This window comes from Dipodomys ordii, unplaced genomic scaffold (assembly GCF_000151885.1).
Source record: "Dipodomys ordii isolate 6190 unplaced genomic scaffold, Dord_2.0 Scaffold40, whole genome shotgun sequence".
NCBI classification, from domain to species: Eukaryota; Metazoa; Chordata; class Mammalia; order Rodentia; family Heteromyidae; genus Dipodomys; species Dipodomys ordii.
In genome coordinates, this window is record NW_012267256.1 from 1,084,680 (window position 1) to 1,101,717 (window position 17,038).

General features: G+C 45.4%; 1 protein-coding gene across 1 annotated transcript in view; it reads right to left on the reverse strand.

Annotated features, from left to right (window-relative positions):
• The window catches only part of LOC105987186 (spermatogenesis-associated protein 31D1-like), a 159,333-nt gene that overhangs the window by 115,076 nt on the left and 27,219 nt on the right, over nucleotides 1-17,038 (reverse strand). The window contains exons 2-5 of the mRNA XM_013018386.1: nucleotides 5,229-5,337; nucleotides 5,121-5,143; nucleotides 4,887-4,977; nucleotides 1,115-4,619 (exon numbers count right to left, since the gene is read on the reverse strand). Coding sequence (XP_012873840.1) covers nucleotides 1,115-4,619; nucleotides 4,887-4,977; nucleotides 5,121-5,143; nucleotides 5,229-5,337 — 3,728 coding nt within the window. The remainder of the gene's footprint in view (nucleotides 1-1,114; nucleotides 4,620-4,886; nucleotides 4,978-5,120; nucleotides 5,144-5,228; nucleotides 5,338-17,038) is intronic.

The window sequence follows — 17,038 nt, forward strand, 5'->3', positions numbered from 1 at the left end:
AAAAAAAAAAAAAAAAAAAAGAAAAGAAAAACTGACATTTCAGTATGCAAATAGCTCATGCCTGTAATAAAGGTTCAAACTTAGCCCAGGGAAAGAAAAGTCTGAGAGACTTTTCTCTCAATTTACACCAAAAATCTGAAAGTGAAGCTGTGGCTCAACTCAGATAGTGGCTCAAAGGCAGTGCCTTGGCCCTGAATTTAAAAAATAAAAACAAAAGGACAGCTCAGGAACAGTGTGTAGGCTCTTGGATCAAGCCCAAGCACCACCACATTTAAGGACTGCAAGAGACTCTCCGTCTCCAAGTTAAGGACACAAACAAAAACTGCTGAATTCTGGAAGTGGAGCTGTGGCTCAAGTCATAGGGCAATAGCCTTGAGCCGAAGCAGCTCAAGGGCTCAGAGACCAGCCCTAAGGCTGGTTACCAAGACAAACCCCTCAAAACCGACCAACGCAAAGGGGGCTAACGGCATAGCTCAAGTGACAGTATCTGCTTAGCAAGTGTGAGACCGAGTTCAGTGCCCAGCACCATCAAATACTAAGTCCATATAGCCTGAGGAACCACAAGATCAAGTGTGCTTCTGAAACACGCTAAGCCTCTTGATGTGTTAACTCCGTTCCTTGACTCTACCCAGGGAGCAAACCCCAAACACCAGGTTCAACCTTTCCCTGCTCCACCCCACTGCCTGGCCACCCCCACAGCCAGTCAACAATGACTTGTCTCCAGATATGGAAAAGCTGTCATCCCGAGTGAAGAAGAGAGTTAGCTGCCATCCAGTGTCATTCAGGCTAACCTAAGGGCTCATCAGGGAGTGAAGCATTTTGAAGGTGTGTGAAATCTGTGCTTCAGGGAATGGGTCTTCCCTTTGAAGTACGAAGTGACAATCAGAACCGAACCCACTGCTCTCCCTAAACTACAAGCCCTGTGCCACCCCAAAGCCACATCCCCAACATAGTACACACAAAAGCACTTTATCAGAACAACATTTACTGAGGGAAATCGATATTCCCAACAAGGAGGGAGTCAGTTATTTAGGAGGAAGGAAGCGCCCTCTCTGAAAATTCTGGAAAAGCCTTTTCTGTTTGAATAAGAGGGACAAATCTCCCAACACGGTACCTTCTGCAAAGACAGGGGCAGCTGGAGGTAGTTGACCCAGTTGACGTTTATGGGTAGTCGGTGTTGGTTTGGGTCCTGGCTCCTTGTGGGGCACGGATTGGGGGTGCTTTTGGCGGAAGGCCTTGTCTTGCGATGGCATGTTTTTCTGGGGCTGTCTGCTCCTGTCTTTGATGCATCTGTTTCTTGTGGGATTGCTCTGAGCTGCAGTGGTAGCTTTTTGACTGGAAGGGTTATTGGTTACTGTAGAGTAGGTAGCCTTGTCATTTGAGGAGCGTCTCTCGGGCTTCTCCGTTGGGATCTTTAGTTCTACCTCTTGTTGGGTCTTCCCAGCCTTCACACAGGAAGAAGGGGGCCCTCTGGAGCAGGTGACATCCACTGAATGCCTACTGCACCCCTGTTTCTCCAACAGGACTTGGTCAACAGCTTTTGTGACTTCCTGGGCTTTTGTGTTTCTAGAAAAGGTAGCTTTACCTAGACCTCTTGCCTGCAGAGACAACAAAGAGCTACCCTTCCCTAGAGAAACTTCTTGGCCTTTGAGTTTTGTACCAGGGCTAAGCCATTGGAAAAATTGTTTAATCTGGTTTCTGAAACTACTTTCAGAAGGAGGCTGTCTCTTCTGTGACAGGGCTGGGGAAGACTTGCTCCCAAGTGTCTTCTTTGCCCTGTCTGGAGGGAGGCGGCTCTTCCTTCTCAGTTGGGATTTCTCCAAGCTGGCATCCCCACCCCCAAGCTCACCTGGTTTGGATGCTCTACAGTTTACTCTCTCTGCACTTGAGGGAGAATTCTTGGCCTGGCATTTGGGGATAATGTGGCTAGGGACCCATGGCTCTGGCTGCTGCTGCTGCATGCTGCTCCCTCTGCTGCATGACTGAACATGAAATACCTGGGAGGCTGCTGTGTCCCCACTGGGAACACCCTGGTGATGAGTCAGCAATGTCTGGATTGTCTCCTTATCTGAAGTTGGGGGTGGGTCAGCGGGAGCTTCCTGATCCTGCCTCTGCTTCCTGTCCTCCAATTTCAACTTCAGCTCATCAATTAGATTGTTTTTAAGTTCCACTGATACAGAATCAGGAACTGAGATTCTCGTTAGGGACATTTTAGTAGTCAGGGTAGTTTCTACTTTTTGAGAATTCACTTTAGTCACTGGGGTCATCAGGTTATTAGGTTGTGATTGGAAATTAGGATGTTTTCCTGCTTTGATTAGCTCCTTGGACTTGTCAGTCATAAGAAAATGCTCTAAATTCTTCATTTTTCTCTGAAACTTTTTGGTATTATTGCTGGAACCCTCGCTCTTATCTAGTATCTCAGGTTCAGTCCCAGCTTGTCTGTGCACAGCTTTATCTCCGCTGTTATTTGTATGGGACAAAGCTTTGAGTTTGCCATCTTCAACTGCAAACTGAAGACTGGTATAGAAGGGTGAATTCTTTACAATCTCCTGTCCTCTTTTGCCCTCAGGTAGAGTGGCAGAGAGGCAATTATCCACAACAGGGACATTTGCTGTTCTCATTGTGTCCTCATGAAAAGTGTTAGAGGGTCCTATTAGAGGCCCAGGAGCCTCAATTTTAGAATCCGCCCCAGAAATGAGAACGTCTGAGGACGGAATTTGTAAGTAAGAGTTTGTTTGGGGCTCTTTTACATTGAAGATTTCTATGGATTCTTGAACCTTCTGTGGAAGGCCATTCACCATTCTCCAATGAAAAATCTTAATATGATCCTCCAAAATCTTTTGCCTTTTGCCATAAGGGAAAGAACTAAAGATGCTGTCTTTTCTCTCCAATGGCACCAAATCTTTCACTTGGCTGAGGAGATGCTCACAAACATTCACTTTGACAGAATGCCTTGAACTCTGCACAATTTCTGGGATCTGACCCTTACTGATTTCATCAAATTTCTTGCTCAGATGTGCTTCCAGGGCCTCCTTCCGGTGTTGACTTGCCTCTAAGGTGGTTGAGTGATGTCCTGAATGACTATCTACAGGTCTTTCTTGGTCTGTGTGAGTGTCAGGTGCTGGAACCACCTTTGCAGGGCTCAGTGGTCGAGCGTTTTTTCCGGTCTGTGAACCGTGTCCTTGTTCTCTCACATCCTGTTCTAGAGGAGGCATCTCTGAGCTCCTCTCACAGAGCTGCCTTTCTAACTGTTTCGGTTCAACCTTGCTTAAATTTTTGCTGCTGGGATGAGTAAAAACAGGAATGCATGCGAGCCCACGGCTACTCTTTTCCTCAGTGTCCTGGGAAATCTCTGTCAGAGGAATCATCGATGACAGAGATGAAACGATCCTGTCGGGCAGGCCCCAGCGGTGCTGGATGAGCCTCTTTCGAAGGTGATGCTCTAGTTTTTTCCGGAGCTCATCGTCAAGAGGAAAGTCTCCAGGAAGTATGGAGACGGAAGAATCATGGGCCTTACAGGCCTGTTTAACAAATGAAAAGTGGGGAGCTGGAGGACAAAAGTCTTCCTGGGATTTTTGGATGACAGGGGGTAAGCCCCATATGTTTTTCTGAACTTTCTGTAGTATGTTATATTCTAGAGCACCGATTTGAGACGGTGTAAGAAGCTGTGTCCCGCTCTGAGGCTGAGGCGTGTGAAAACACACTCCGCAGTTGCAGAGCTGAGATCCAGAAGGTGCCACGACTGGAAGAGGGGATTCGAGCTGGGCCTGGAACTGGTCAGAGGGGAGCTGCTGGGAGGGAGACTGGAGAAGGGCTTCAGACAGGGCTTGAAGTTGAATCTGGGGCAAGGCCAGAGTGGTCTGGCCAGAAATGACAGTGGGCTTATGGGCACTGTAGGCATGAAGAGTTTGGTTGAAGCAGGTGGAGGGACAGTCACCTGAGGCAGGGACAGTAGAGCCCAGGGACTCGCAGTGGAGGGATGGGAGGCCCCAGAAAAGCTGGGTCGACCCTTTCTGTGAATGGTCCTCAAAGACCTTTGGACGTGGGGGCTGCTGGTGGTGCATGTGAAAATTCTCCTGTCTGCCTGTGGTGCCTGCAAATGGGGGGGACTGTGCTGAGTCTTGGTGATCAGCAACAGACGGCAGCAATTCCCCTGAAACACTCGGCTGGCGCTCGGGCTGCGACTGATTGCGGAAAGATTGTGTTTTATCTTCCTTGTCCTCTGACATCAAGAAATCGCCTCTCTTTTGGATTTGTCTCTCCAGCAGTGTCAGGACATCAGAGCAGATAAACGAGGGAGTTTCAGAATTTATAATATAGGTGGTGGTGTCTCCCTCCATAGAACTCACAAGACTATCGAGGTCAGTAAGCGCTTGGTCCCTATCCTGTTGTGCCAAGCTGGGCGGAGGCAGGTTTGCAGCGTGGGGCTGCAGCACGGGGAGTTTGGACACAGAGAGGCTTGAGCCGTCAATGGCTCTGTTTGAGTCGTAAGTGATTGCTGGGTAATAAGTGGGCAACCCATCAAGGCTGTCCACCAGACACAAGGAGGTGTCTTGTCCTGTTTCCTGAGTATTACATGGGCAGGGGGAAATTCCAGGTAGGAATGGGTCCTCCCGGAACTGGGAATCCATGGGAGAAGTAGACGATGATGACAGAGAGTCTCCCGGTGGGGGAGGTGGAGGTAAGTTCTTTAAGGAGGTGGCTTTGTAGAGAGAGACATTGGAGGAGGATGAGAGGCAAGGTTCGGGTGAAGTGGCTGGCGTTGAATGTTCTGGAGGGCTTGTCAAACATGCGAATGATGACTTTTTTATCAAAGCCGTGGAAGCCACACGGGACACAGGGAGAGGATCATTTTCCAGGGATGCCCTAGACAGCAGACGACTGACCTTAGCCGTGGTTCTGTTACATATGGGACAGAGGGGGTCTGGACACAGCAATTTCCGAAAGGGGGGGATGTCATCAGATTGGTTCGGTGGGCTGCAGGAGACAAAAAGTGCAAGGCTATTGCCAGGACTGACATGGGGAATGGAGGGCCTGCCAGTGAGGGGGGGAGGGGGACACCTGCAGCCATACACCCCTTTGTGCTCTTACACATCTATCTACGACCTCATAGTACTTACTGTCTCCTTTCATACACCCGTTGCTGAAAACTAGCCACCCATCTCTCCATGGGTGCTTATAATGTGAAATGGGGACCAGGAAAGAAGAATGGCTAATTACCTTTTAAAAATAGAAAGAAGTTTCCTCTCCTCTTCAATGTCTCTCTGGCAAGTTCTCTGGCCTGGAAAACCAGAACAGTGTAATGAAAGTGGAAACAGAAGGATGGTGGAGGAGTCTCTTTAGGAAACACTTAGGGTGGTTACCTAGGACATGGGTGTGAGGGAGAACAGCGCCTTCCTTACACAACTGAAGTTGTGGCTTGACTCTCACCTGGCCCCCTACTGGGCAGAAACCCATGCCCAGGTCTATCACTGCCTCATGCCCAGAGCTGGCAGAACAGACTCTGAGAAGGATCTTGGGGCTGACTGTCTACCTGTGAGCCTTTCCTCTGAGGACTCATTTTCTCAGAGAGACGATGTGTAGCAACTGACTTCCTCAGAGACCATGGGCTTTGACACCTCATGAAAGGAAAAGGATCCCCATTGATGAATTCCCATCACCCACAATAAGACATTACCTCTAAATGCTCCTCTCCTCTTCCGTGAAATTCTGCCTTGATTCTGAGAACAAAAAAGAATGAGGCTCAGTTTCATTTGTTTCTTTCTCTAACAAGTTGAGACATTATCTGGGAATTGATTCATTACATTGAACAGAAATTTGCTGTTATTTTATTGTGAAACATGGTCCACTATCTTCAGTTATTTGCCCGTCACCGCACACACGGGTCTTCACTCAGAGGGCCTCTGCTAGAGAAGGGCATCACACCTGCAGCCACCAGCTACAGCTGTGCTGCTCCCTCCCCTGAGGAGGACAGAGCTCACACTTGAGGCTCTGCTCCGAGGACCTCAGAGGGCAGCACTGCTCTTGTGTGCATCTGGGCAGGAAGGAAAGCTTGTGCAGGACGCCTGACTTGGGGACAGGACTCAGGATCACCTGTCAGAAACCACACCTTTTCATGGTGCTCACACCGTGTAAGTTAACCCACAGTTAGGAAGCAAGTCGCTGTCCCTGTCTGGTTCAGATGGACACCTGAGCCCTCCCATGCTGGGCCTCATGCCCTACAACAGCAGTACTTCATCTCTTCAAACTTCCCACGTCAAACATAACAAAATCTCTTGAGGGATCACCCACGCTTCCTTACCTTTTGAATGTATGCATGGATCCAAAGGGTTGCATAAACATGTAGGAACAGCCGGTAACCCAAATACAAAATCAGGACCCCCACAGCACCCGGAAAGGTGTACGAAGGATCAAAATCCAAAAAAGCTAAGCTAAATTCATCCATGGTTCAGTACTGCTATTCAGAAAAGAGAGGATCTTCTCCATAGTCTGAATCGCAAGGCTGCCTGAAGCAACTGGGTTCTGAGGGGGGCAGGGGCCTGGCTCTGTACCTCAGGCCTGCATCACAGAGCTGGGGAGTCATAGAGGGGTTCTGGGGTGGGGGAGGGGAGGTCTGGAGAGAGCTTGCCACAGCCCACCCACCGGCCAGCCCCGCCCTGAGCCCTGCCCAGCTGCTGTCCATGTCCACTCTTCCCTTCCCTGGTGCTGTGTATGTACCCCAGAGAACTTTCCTGCTCATCCAGCTGTGGCCAGGCTTCTGTCTGAGACCCTTAACCATAAAGCAATGTTAAACATTAAAATTTCACTTGATCCTGAGGCTGTTGTTTATAGCACGTATTTTTATGGACTTATTGAAACAAACATGCTCTATGTATACACATACATACACACACACACACACACACACACACACACGTATACATACACATACTTGACAACTCCAACATTTTCAGGCTCAAAAATCAATTATTGCCTACTTTGATTTCAATTTTTCATTTGATATTTTGGCTAGTTTCCTTGAATTATCTAACCTACAGACAGTCCTGGCCCTCAACTGCAAGTTCATAACAGCTTTGCCAAGAACCGTAACGGAGCGGGAAGGGGGATGCTCCCTGTCTGGTAACACGGTGTAGCAGCGCAGGTGGGTACAAGCACCAAAGCCGTGGGGCAGAGGGGAGGCCTGAGCAGACGCTGCCCGTGCGTGGTCCTTTCCTGAGTATCTCCTATCATAACAAAAACTTGAGAACATCTGCTATGTTACCACCCTGAAAATGTCCAATTATTTAGACTCTACTTGTTAGGTTTGGGGGGAGTTGTTTTGTTTCTGTTTGTTGTTGTTGTTGTTGTGTCAGCCCTGGGGCTTGAAATCATGGCCTTCCCTGAGCTTTTATGCTAAGGCCAGTGCTCTACCACTTAAGCCACAGACCCACTTCTCACTTTACTTGGTGGTCAATTGGAAATAGCGGTCTCTTGGACTTTCCTGCCTGGGCTGACTTTGAACCAAGATCCTCAGATTTCAGCCCCTGAGTAGGTGAGTTTACAGGTGTTTGCCACTCGCACTCAGTCCCACAAGTTAGTTTAAAATAATTCCAAATAATCACACCCACCCTTTTCCCAAGCCTTCTTTTCCAAGCATTTTATTGTCTTGTGAGCTGTTTCATGAGCAGTCTCCCGCTGACTTCTCCACCCCCATCTCATTTCTTTTCTGTGGAAGTACTGGTGCCTGAACTCTAGGCCTCTCCTCCCCCCACCCCCTTCTCTCTGTCTCTCGCTCAGCTTTTTCATCTCACTGCTAGTGTGGCACTACTTGAGTCTGGCTTTTTACTGGTTAACTGGAGATAAGATTCTCCAATATTTATCTGCCCTGGCTGGCTTTGAACCTCAATCCCTAGACTTATCCTTGTGAGCCACTAGCACCTCGCTCTTTTGTTTGTTTTGTTTTCTGAAACCAATGCCTAATACATAGTTCAGTCTAGCCTCAAACTCGGGTCCTTCTGCATGTGAGGCCTTCAGAGTTCTAGGACTTCAAGTGTGTGTTACCATACCCAGTGCTCCCATGTCTTTCTTGAGCTCTGAAGCCTTTCATTTGTTGCTGTGGTCTGGAACTTTTACTCAATCTCCCAGAATGGAGTAAGACAGGCTTCAAGACAGACAGACTTGGAAATGAAATTCACAACTTGAGAGGGGAGGGGAGTGGAGGGTGGGGGAGAATGAGAGAGGGAGTAACAATGTACAACAAGCAGTGCTCATTACCTTTAGTAACCCCTCTGTGCATCGCCCTGCAATCAAATTCAATGATGTTTTAAAAAGATAGACTCCTCGGGCTGGGAAGGTGGCTCAGTGATAAGAGTGCTCACCTTGCATGCATGAGGCCCTAGGTTCGATTCCTCAGCACCACATAAGCAGAAAAAACAGATCTGGAAGTGGCGCTGTGGCTCAAGTGGTAGAGTGCTAGCCTTGAGCTGAAGAGCTGAGGGACAGTGCGCAGGCCCAGAGTTCAGGCCCCAGGACTGGACCCTTCCCCGCCCTGTCAGTTATGCAGGAGCAAGGGCCCTGCCCCAGGGCACGAGTCCTCCACCTCAGCCTGAATTTCACAGATCCCTGAAGCCCAGCCCCTGCCCTGGGCTCACCAGAGGCTGTAGAGAGAAGTCTCCCAGGTGTCAGGGGAGATACCACCCTGCTCTCTGAGAAGAGCAGAGTCCGCACTGTGTTCTCTGTGGATGAGCAGTCTCTGAAAACAAGGGAGGACTGAATGTGGGCTGTTGCACGTTCTAAGCAAGTTCTCTCATGCCAAGTTATATCCCAGCCCTTCGCTGTTCTGTTTTAAGATGGTGGCACTGGCTTAGATATCCTTACAGATACTTTTTTTCTGTCAAGCATTAAAACACACATGCAGAGTGAGTTGTTGCTGTTGTTACAAATCAGCATCTTACAAAGATTTCTATCAGATTTCTTTTCAGAACCTGATAGAACCTTCAAAACCTAAAAGAACAAAAGGCTAAAGCATAGCATTTCTCTTCTGTGCTTCCTCCTCCTTTTTTTTCCTTTTTAGTATCACCAGCCAGGAATTCTGCAAGTACTGTGTAACAGAATCCTGAGGATCTGCCCTTCCTACGTTAACATCGGTCATGGTGTATAATACAAGATAATTGAAGTCTTATTATTTCCACAAACCTTGGCCAATCTTCAATAACCACCTAAACCTCTGTGTATAATCGGGCTCATTTTCTCAGTGCATAGAGTGACTTTTCTAGATCATATTGGAAGTCTCCCACATAATCAATGTACCTATTTTCAACAATGATAGTGAAGGATTCAAAAATAAAATAAATATAAGGTAGGTATATGTGTGATGTGTGTGTGTGTATATAAGCAATGCGTGTGTACATAGGTAATATGTGGTAATGTCATGTTTTTATGTATGGATATGCCACATTTTGTTTTTCTGTTGATCAGTTGATGAATATTTGAGTTGTGTCCACTTGATGACTATTACAAAGAATACTATGAGCACTATACATATTTTTGTGTAGATATTTGCTCTTATTTGTTATTTTTGCAATAATGATGTGACTATTATATTTTTCTCTGATGGTTTTGTTGTACAATCATACTTAAATCTTATGAAATAAGATCTTATGAAATACTTAAAACTTATGAAATAAGAGATTGGGGGTCTAAATGTATTCGAGTAATAACACCTTATGTTCTCAAGGTTCTACATTCTCTCTCCTCCCTTCCCCCCCTTTCTCTCCAGTACTGGGGCTTAAACTCAGGGTTCTTGCTGTCACTAGGATTTCTGACTCAAGAATGGCATTCTACTACTTGAGCCATACCTTTACCTCTTGCTTTTTGCTGGATAATTAAGAGTGTCACTAACTTTTCTGTCCAAGCTGGCTTCAAACTGTGATCCTCAGGTCTCAGCCTTCCAAGTAGCTAGGATTACAGATGTGATCTGCCAGTGCTCAGCTAGGTTCTATCCTTAGCAAAATAGAATGAACCTGACCAAATCAAAAACATGTCTAAATACAAGCTGGTTTCAGCTGGCAAGGAAGCCAAAGAAAGTTCTTAGGATCTTAGGGTGAATCAGCATACAGATTTATCATATGGGTTTTTTTCTTCCAGATGATAGAAGATCACATGACTTGTGGCTGAAAGCAAAACCTTTAATTCATGGTCTTCTATTTCTCCACTGTCCAGGAGTAGACCTACCACCTACCTCACCATCTGGAATGGGTCAGCTATGAAACCTCCCTCCCTGCCTAAAAGACTTGCGCATTAAAAGCTCGATCCTCAGCTGGCAGTGCGATACAGAGAGTTTTTAGGAACTTTACGCGTTCGGGACTAGCTCGCTGGAGAAGGCATCTTGTCCCGACGCTCTCCTTCTCTGCATCCCTTTCTACTTCCTGTCCACGAGCATCTGCCGCCACATGCTCTGGCCACCAGGACGTTCAACTCCCCAGACCTGGTGGAGTCTAGGGCTGTGAAGTGAACCCCTTAAGCCAGGAGCCGTGCGTGGGTGATCACATAGATGCTGCCACTGTGATGAGAGTCTAACACCTTATTCTCTATGTTTCATTTCTCAGTCATTACTCATCCTCAGGGCAGGTCCAATACAGCTTCCAGCTAGGAAAAGTAAGAGTCATTGTCTGAGGGTTGCCAGCTAACGTCTCAACGTTCAGTTATATGGTACCAGCTTTAGGTCCTAAGAACACTACTGAACTAATTACTGGTAGCTGAAGAACTCGACAAAGTTAGTCAGGTACCCTGAAGAGCAACTGGAGACTGATGCCTGTCCACATTGTCCTGTTACCCTCTACACGACAAGTGTAGAAGCTGAGAGGACTGGAAAGTTCTATTACAGATGGACAGGGTATTTAAACATAATAATAAAAAATGAAAACTTCTATTGTGGATGGTTCTGCTTTGTGTCAATTTTCTAATGGCTCAACTGGGCTGATACGTCTATACAAGCATCCACTGAGAGTGGGTGAGAGGAAAGCAACTTAGCTGTTCTCTATGGACAGTTTGAGAAGCCATGCACGCTCTAGGAAGAAGCCTTGGTGTGATGGCTCATCTTACTTGTACATCTGACTGGATCATGGGTTCCCAGATATAAGTGGTCTATGCAAGTGTTTCCAAAGGAGAAGAGCATTTGAATCAAATGCTCAGTGGAGCATCTGGCCCTTCCCAAGGAGGTGAGCACCACCCTTGAGGACTGAGCAGAAGGGTCAGGAAAGGAGAATTTGCACCTTTTTTCTAGCTGCCTTCAGGAACAAAGATGGCTTTAGTCTTCTCTTAGTCTCAGACTCAGAGTCTCAGGGACTGCATGAGTCTGCACCTTTGAAATATGTTTTCAATGATGCCACCATCTTTCTGGATGTCCGACTTGTAGATGGCAGGTTATGGGACTTCTTTACCTCTACAATTGGAAGAAGTCCTTTTTCTCAGAGCATCTTTTCATAGTGTGTGCATGCCGGGGAAGGGGCGGTGGGTCTGTGTGTGTGTGTCTGTGTCATTGGTTCTGTGTGTCTGGAGAATCCTGATTAATACACTTGGGATGAATTAGCATCCTGGAAACCCTGGGGAGACTTGGGTGAGACTATGAAGAAGCTTCTCCCACTTTCTTACCGTGAGAGGGGATAAAAACAATGTCCACTATCATCCTAGGGCCTGGTTTGGAGAAGGAACTGTCTCTCCCAGCCTGACTTCAGCTCCCCTATTTTCTCATGCCTTCCTCCCCATTGGGCTGATCCTTTCTGGAGTAAATGCTTGGAATACAGCTGTTTTAATAGGCTGACCATTACATACACATTCACCTCCTTTACCCTTTTATTGCTAAAATCAAAGTGTTCAAATCACTTTCCTAGGCCATTAAGAACAAAACATCTCTGAGCTAGACTAACACAAGTAATTACAAAATCAAGCTGAATTTCTTTGATATGCCTTTGGCACTAAGGTATGGAAAATCCAGAGTTCTTATAAGAGGTCTGAATGAGGTTAAAAGAAAAAAATTCAACACAAATTTTCTTGTTAAAGATGCATTTTAGAAAATTGTTTTAGGTTGACTTTCTTGAGTAGTTGTATGGTAAGGAAACATGTAGCAATTTGGCAATTCAATGCTTTCAGTTCTCACAAAATGGAGACAAAAACATAATTAAAAACAAAATTAAAAAACATAATGTGAAAGAGTATTTTGATTCCTTTTGTAATTAGAACTCCAAAATTAAAGTTTTGCTGGAGAGAAACCTGTGTTTTTTTAATGTCATGCTCCATGAAGGAATAAAAGAGGTGACAGGAAGTGAGAAGCCTCTCACACTTGTTGCTGAGAGTGATCTTGGAGAAACTTGCAGTCTGACTAAGTAGGCTAATCTGGCTGTCTCTGTTTCACAAATTAGAATCTGAGGCCAAGACATGTTTATTTCTCTGTACCTTAATCCTTGGGGTGTGGGGATGTGTCTATGTGTCTATGTGTTTTCTCTAAGGAATCACGGAAACAGGGTGTCTGCAAAGTTTTAACACAAATTAGACAATATGACACTTTCTGTCCAAGGCCCTAAATCACATCCAACACTAAAGACAAGGGCTCAGCTAGCATCCAATTTTCCTCAGTGCTGCCTTGGAATATGTAATTTTTGCACAAGTAAGCTACACAAATGAGTCAGTAAAGCGTTTTTTAAAATGAAAATATAATTGAGATGTAACATATGCCTACGTGCCCTCTGCAAAAAGCTAAACAGAATGCAAAGCCAACATCCTTTGATGACCCAAGTTATTCTAACAGACAACTGTGCCCCAAGAAAGCATGTGCAGATGGCTGAGGACAGAGACACAGATGTACATGAATTCCTGCAGTGTCCCCAAAGCCACCTTCACCTAGAAGGGAAAGCGCTAAGGCCACGAGGAATGGTGTGTGGCACAATTTAAGCCTGACCGGGTTTGAGGAGAGAGTTAGGGGGTGACTGGCAGATGTGTGACAGGCAGCACTTACGTAACAGTTTTCCAACTGCACAAGTCCATTCCCATAATGCATTCTGCTCCTCTGATGTTAATGATAAGCAATGCATAAGTTTGAGACCTTAAAGAAGTTTCACCTAAAAGTCCACTTCAGGACAATTAAGAACTTCCTTGTACTGAGCAAGCAGATCTCTCTGGCCTGTGGGACTTTTACCCCTCATGACAATGAGGAGGATCCCTGCTCAGCAAGGCAGGGTCAGACTGATGTGGGCCAGTCTTATACGTGACTATGGCAACCAGAAACCCTGTTTCTTCTACCTGCCTCAGATCCACTTAAAAATAAAACTTTTTTAAACATCCTTTCCTCGAGCAAGATGTTAGCTGTTAATTAAAAAAACAAAAATAAGCTCCAGAGTTTGAAATCTTTTCAAATAATCATAAAGCCAAAGACTACTCAGATAACATGCCACTTTAAACTTGTATTTGTTATTACAACTAGCATATGCAATATTCTTTTAAAGGAATATCAGATCAGATCAGGAAAATTATGATCTATGGTAAAATACCTTTATAAAATGTATTATTATATTACTATAGCAATACAGAATATTTTCTTTCCTTTCCTTTTTTTTCTTTTTGCCAGTACTAGGCTTTGAACTCAGGGTCTAATGCTTGCTTGGTTGGCACTCTACCACTTGAGCCATGCCTCCAGCTTTCTGCTACTTTGGAGATGGAGTCCAATGGACTTTTCTGCCCTGCTTAGCTTTGATTCCTATTCTAGATCTCCACCTCTTGAGTAGCTAAAATTATAAACGTGAGTCACTCACTGGTGCATGCAGAACATCTTCACATTTCTTATTCACTAATTTCTTTCCTGTTCATGTCACATCAAGACAGCACAATTAATCTTTCTAATTCTGTTTCTATCGTGACATTTCCTGTGCAGGGGTACAGTAATTTCCTTTCACTTTCTACTGTATTTCTCTAATCTCAATCATTTGAGTATCACCTGCACTAACCTACCATTTTATATACCATTTACATGCAATACTTTTAAAATAATTTTCTTTATATCAATTCCCTTCTACTAAAATAAATTTACCTTTGTCCTAACCAATCATTTTAATGAAGTCTGGAGTTTTCTATAAATGAAATCAAAGATACATAATGAAAATTGTTAAGTAACTATCTCTCTGCCACTGAAACATTTTCGATGCTGACTGTGACAGTTCATTTTGTGTGTCACCCAGTTGATTGGTTCAACACCCATCAGTCTAGGTAATAATGTGAAGGTAATTTTTAGGTGGGACTATTTAGCCCAGTCTACACAGAGGCAATGTGGATAACCCTCCATGTAGATGGGCCTCCTCAGGAGAAGTCTGCAGCCACTCCAAAGCAGAGTAAAGTTCTTCCTTCCTTGAACCTTCAGGTTGAAGGAGGAAACAGGCCCTCTAAGGCTCTGTCTACAAGAATGTAAGGGTCAATTATGGATGTCTGACAGAAAGGACTAAAGGGGCCAGAATGGTAATAAATATATTAAGACTTTAAAACACAAGTTTACTTTGCCATCACTTCCTATCTTGGTATATATTGTTTTAAAAAGTCAACCAGTGGTGTTCAAATGAGTTAAAAGAATCCAAAGCATAGTCCACAATATACATCCCAAGTATCTCCTTCTCTACGCAACACCCGATTGTGCAACCGAATCTGCCTGCTGGGGTGAGCGGGACACACGTCTCCCCAGGATTCGCTGGCCATGCTGCCAGTTCCCCAGAGGAGACATCGACCTAGCTGCAACACCTTTTGGAAATCACCAAACAGTAGGTAAATTCCCTCAGGGAAGCCACAGACAAACAAAAGCAGCCACAGCACTGATAAAGGTGGCCCAGCAGAGCTTCAGTAAAAACTACTGAACAGGAAAGGCTGTTGGCCATATTGGCCTATAGTTTGCTGACCCCTGACTTAAAACTCTGTTAGATGAATCAGAGGGTCCAAGATGAGCAACTCTCAAAGAAAGTGGTAAAACGTGGGCCCATTAGTCCTTAATTGGTATGGAAACTTGAAAAAAATCAGATTCTTCTTCCTAAGTGGTGATTTTTCATTCATGAGAGCTGCAGACAAGGGCTGAGGGGTGACTCCAGGTGCCGAGGCCAGCCTCCCCAGCACACGGCCCTCGGCTCAGACGCAGTCCACACCACCATGAAACAGAACATGGACGGCGGCTCCCGTGACAGCCAGGGAAAGGAAAGCCATTTCATTTTCTGCTAGAATGGTCTCAGTTACTGTTTTATTTATTATCTTCAAGGGCTGTACAACAAGCTGGACTTCAGGGAGCTGTCAATTTATGAATACAATGCATCTTGAAATTATTATCCTTCATCACTCTCCCCTCCTATCTAGTCATTTTTAAATGAAGGGCAGTAGAAAGCTTGCCGCGGTCACTGACTCACCAGGGATGCACCATTGAAACACTCTATCCTCTGGGTAGAGTGATGATAATAACCCCAAAGTACACAGTGGGATGTGCCAGTGCCATGCACAGTTTTTAAATCATGGAAGCGTTCTGGAAAAAACACAAAACCCCAAAAACCTCAACAAAGGCCCTCCTTCCTGTTCATTTCCTCTGCAACGACTAGCGATTTATTAATCAGTGGGACAAATAAGAAGCTCTGGAAATTATGATGGAAATTCAGAAATCAGTTCTTTACCTTCAGTATTTGTTTTTATTTTTTGGTGGTGCCGGAGACTGAACCCAAGGCTTCATTTGCACATGCAAATCACACACTCTACCTCTGAGCACAGAAAGCTCTGGTTTTGATTCTAGCTACAATAGTGTTCAAATGAAATCCTGGCCTTAGGATAAGAACTTGTTTCTACGAAGTGACTAGCGAAATCCATCGAAACTCCACAGGTTAGTGCTGTAAGGTCTGCCTACGGGACAAAGCAAGTCACCTTTTCACATCCATCTCACTTCCCCAGGATATCTTTAAATCTCAGTGTCCTAGAGCTTAGGGAGAAAAATTGTGCTCTGGTTCACAGGGAAACCAAAGTCCAGCACCAAGGCAGACCTGAGGACGTGACCCCTGGCAGCTCTCGCCCTACGCACAGACACCCCTGCCCTGACCCTAGAATATACATTTCCTGACATCTGGAGCCCACCAGTATATCCTCTCATTGCCAAAAGACAATTTTCTCTTACTTTCTTTTAAAATTTAATTTAATTTTGTTGTAAAGGTGACGCACAGAGGGTTTACAGTACATTTCTTGTCCAACATTGTTAGCCCCTACCTCATTTTTCTCCTACCTTCCCTTCCCCGATTTCACATCCCTCGCCAACTTGGAAAGTTCATTTCCAACATAGTGTCTTGTGAGGATTTATAGGGACCAAAGAACCCTTTGAGGCCCTAATTATTATTTAGCAATAGTGAGACTTTTAGATATCATCAGGAGCAATAAAGATATGGTTCTTCTAAAACTGACCCTGGCAGTTAGCTTCCCAAACCCTTTAGGATGGCGAATAGAGTGGCTAGCTGTCAACTCACTACTACATTTCTTACACCATCAGCGTTAGTTGTGAATCCTTACCATCTCTCCAATGGATGTGGGTAACTCTGTTTCTGTCTAAATGTGTTTACATTTCCATAAGCCTTTTCAAAAATTCAAAATAAAACAAGCAGTATCTGTCCTTTGGTCTCCCATTCTACTTCCCGTCTACTGCTAGATGCTGAGAACACGGACAAAGATGGCATACTGTCCTGAAGATACAGCACAGCCTTAGTAACAAATTATCACCTGGCCAGTCTAAATCCCCACAAACACATAACAGCACCTGGCCCAAGTCCACATGTCACCCTATTTCCCCTCAAATCAAGACAGACAAAGCACTTTATAGTATTTGGAGCCTCTCCAAATACCCCAGCACATGCTCTGTCCACGCACTCTGTAGCATAGCCTGTGCTCTGGCCTGGAGGCCCCAACCGCCCAGCTGGAGCACTCTCTTATCTTCCAGGCAAGGCCTCACTACCTCACCGCCTCCAGGCCTTTGCATGGCTCTGCTTTCCTCTAACCGTAGATAACCTTT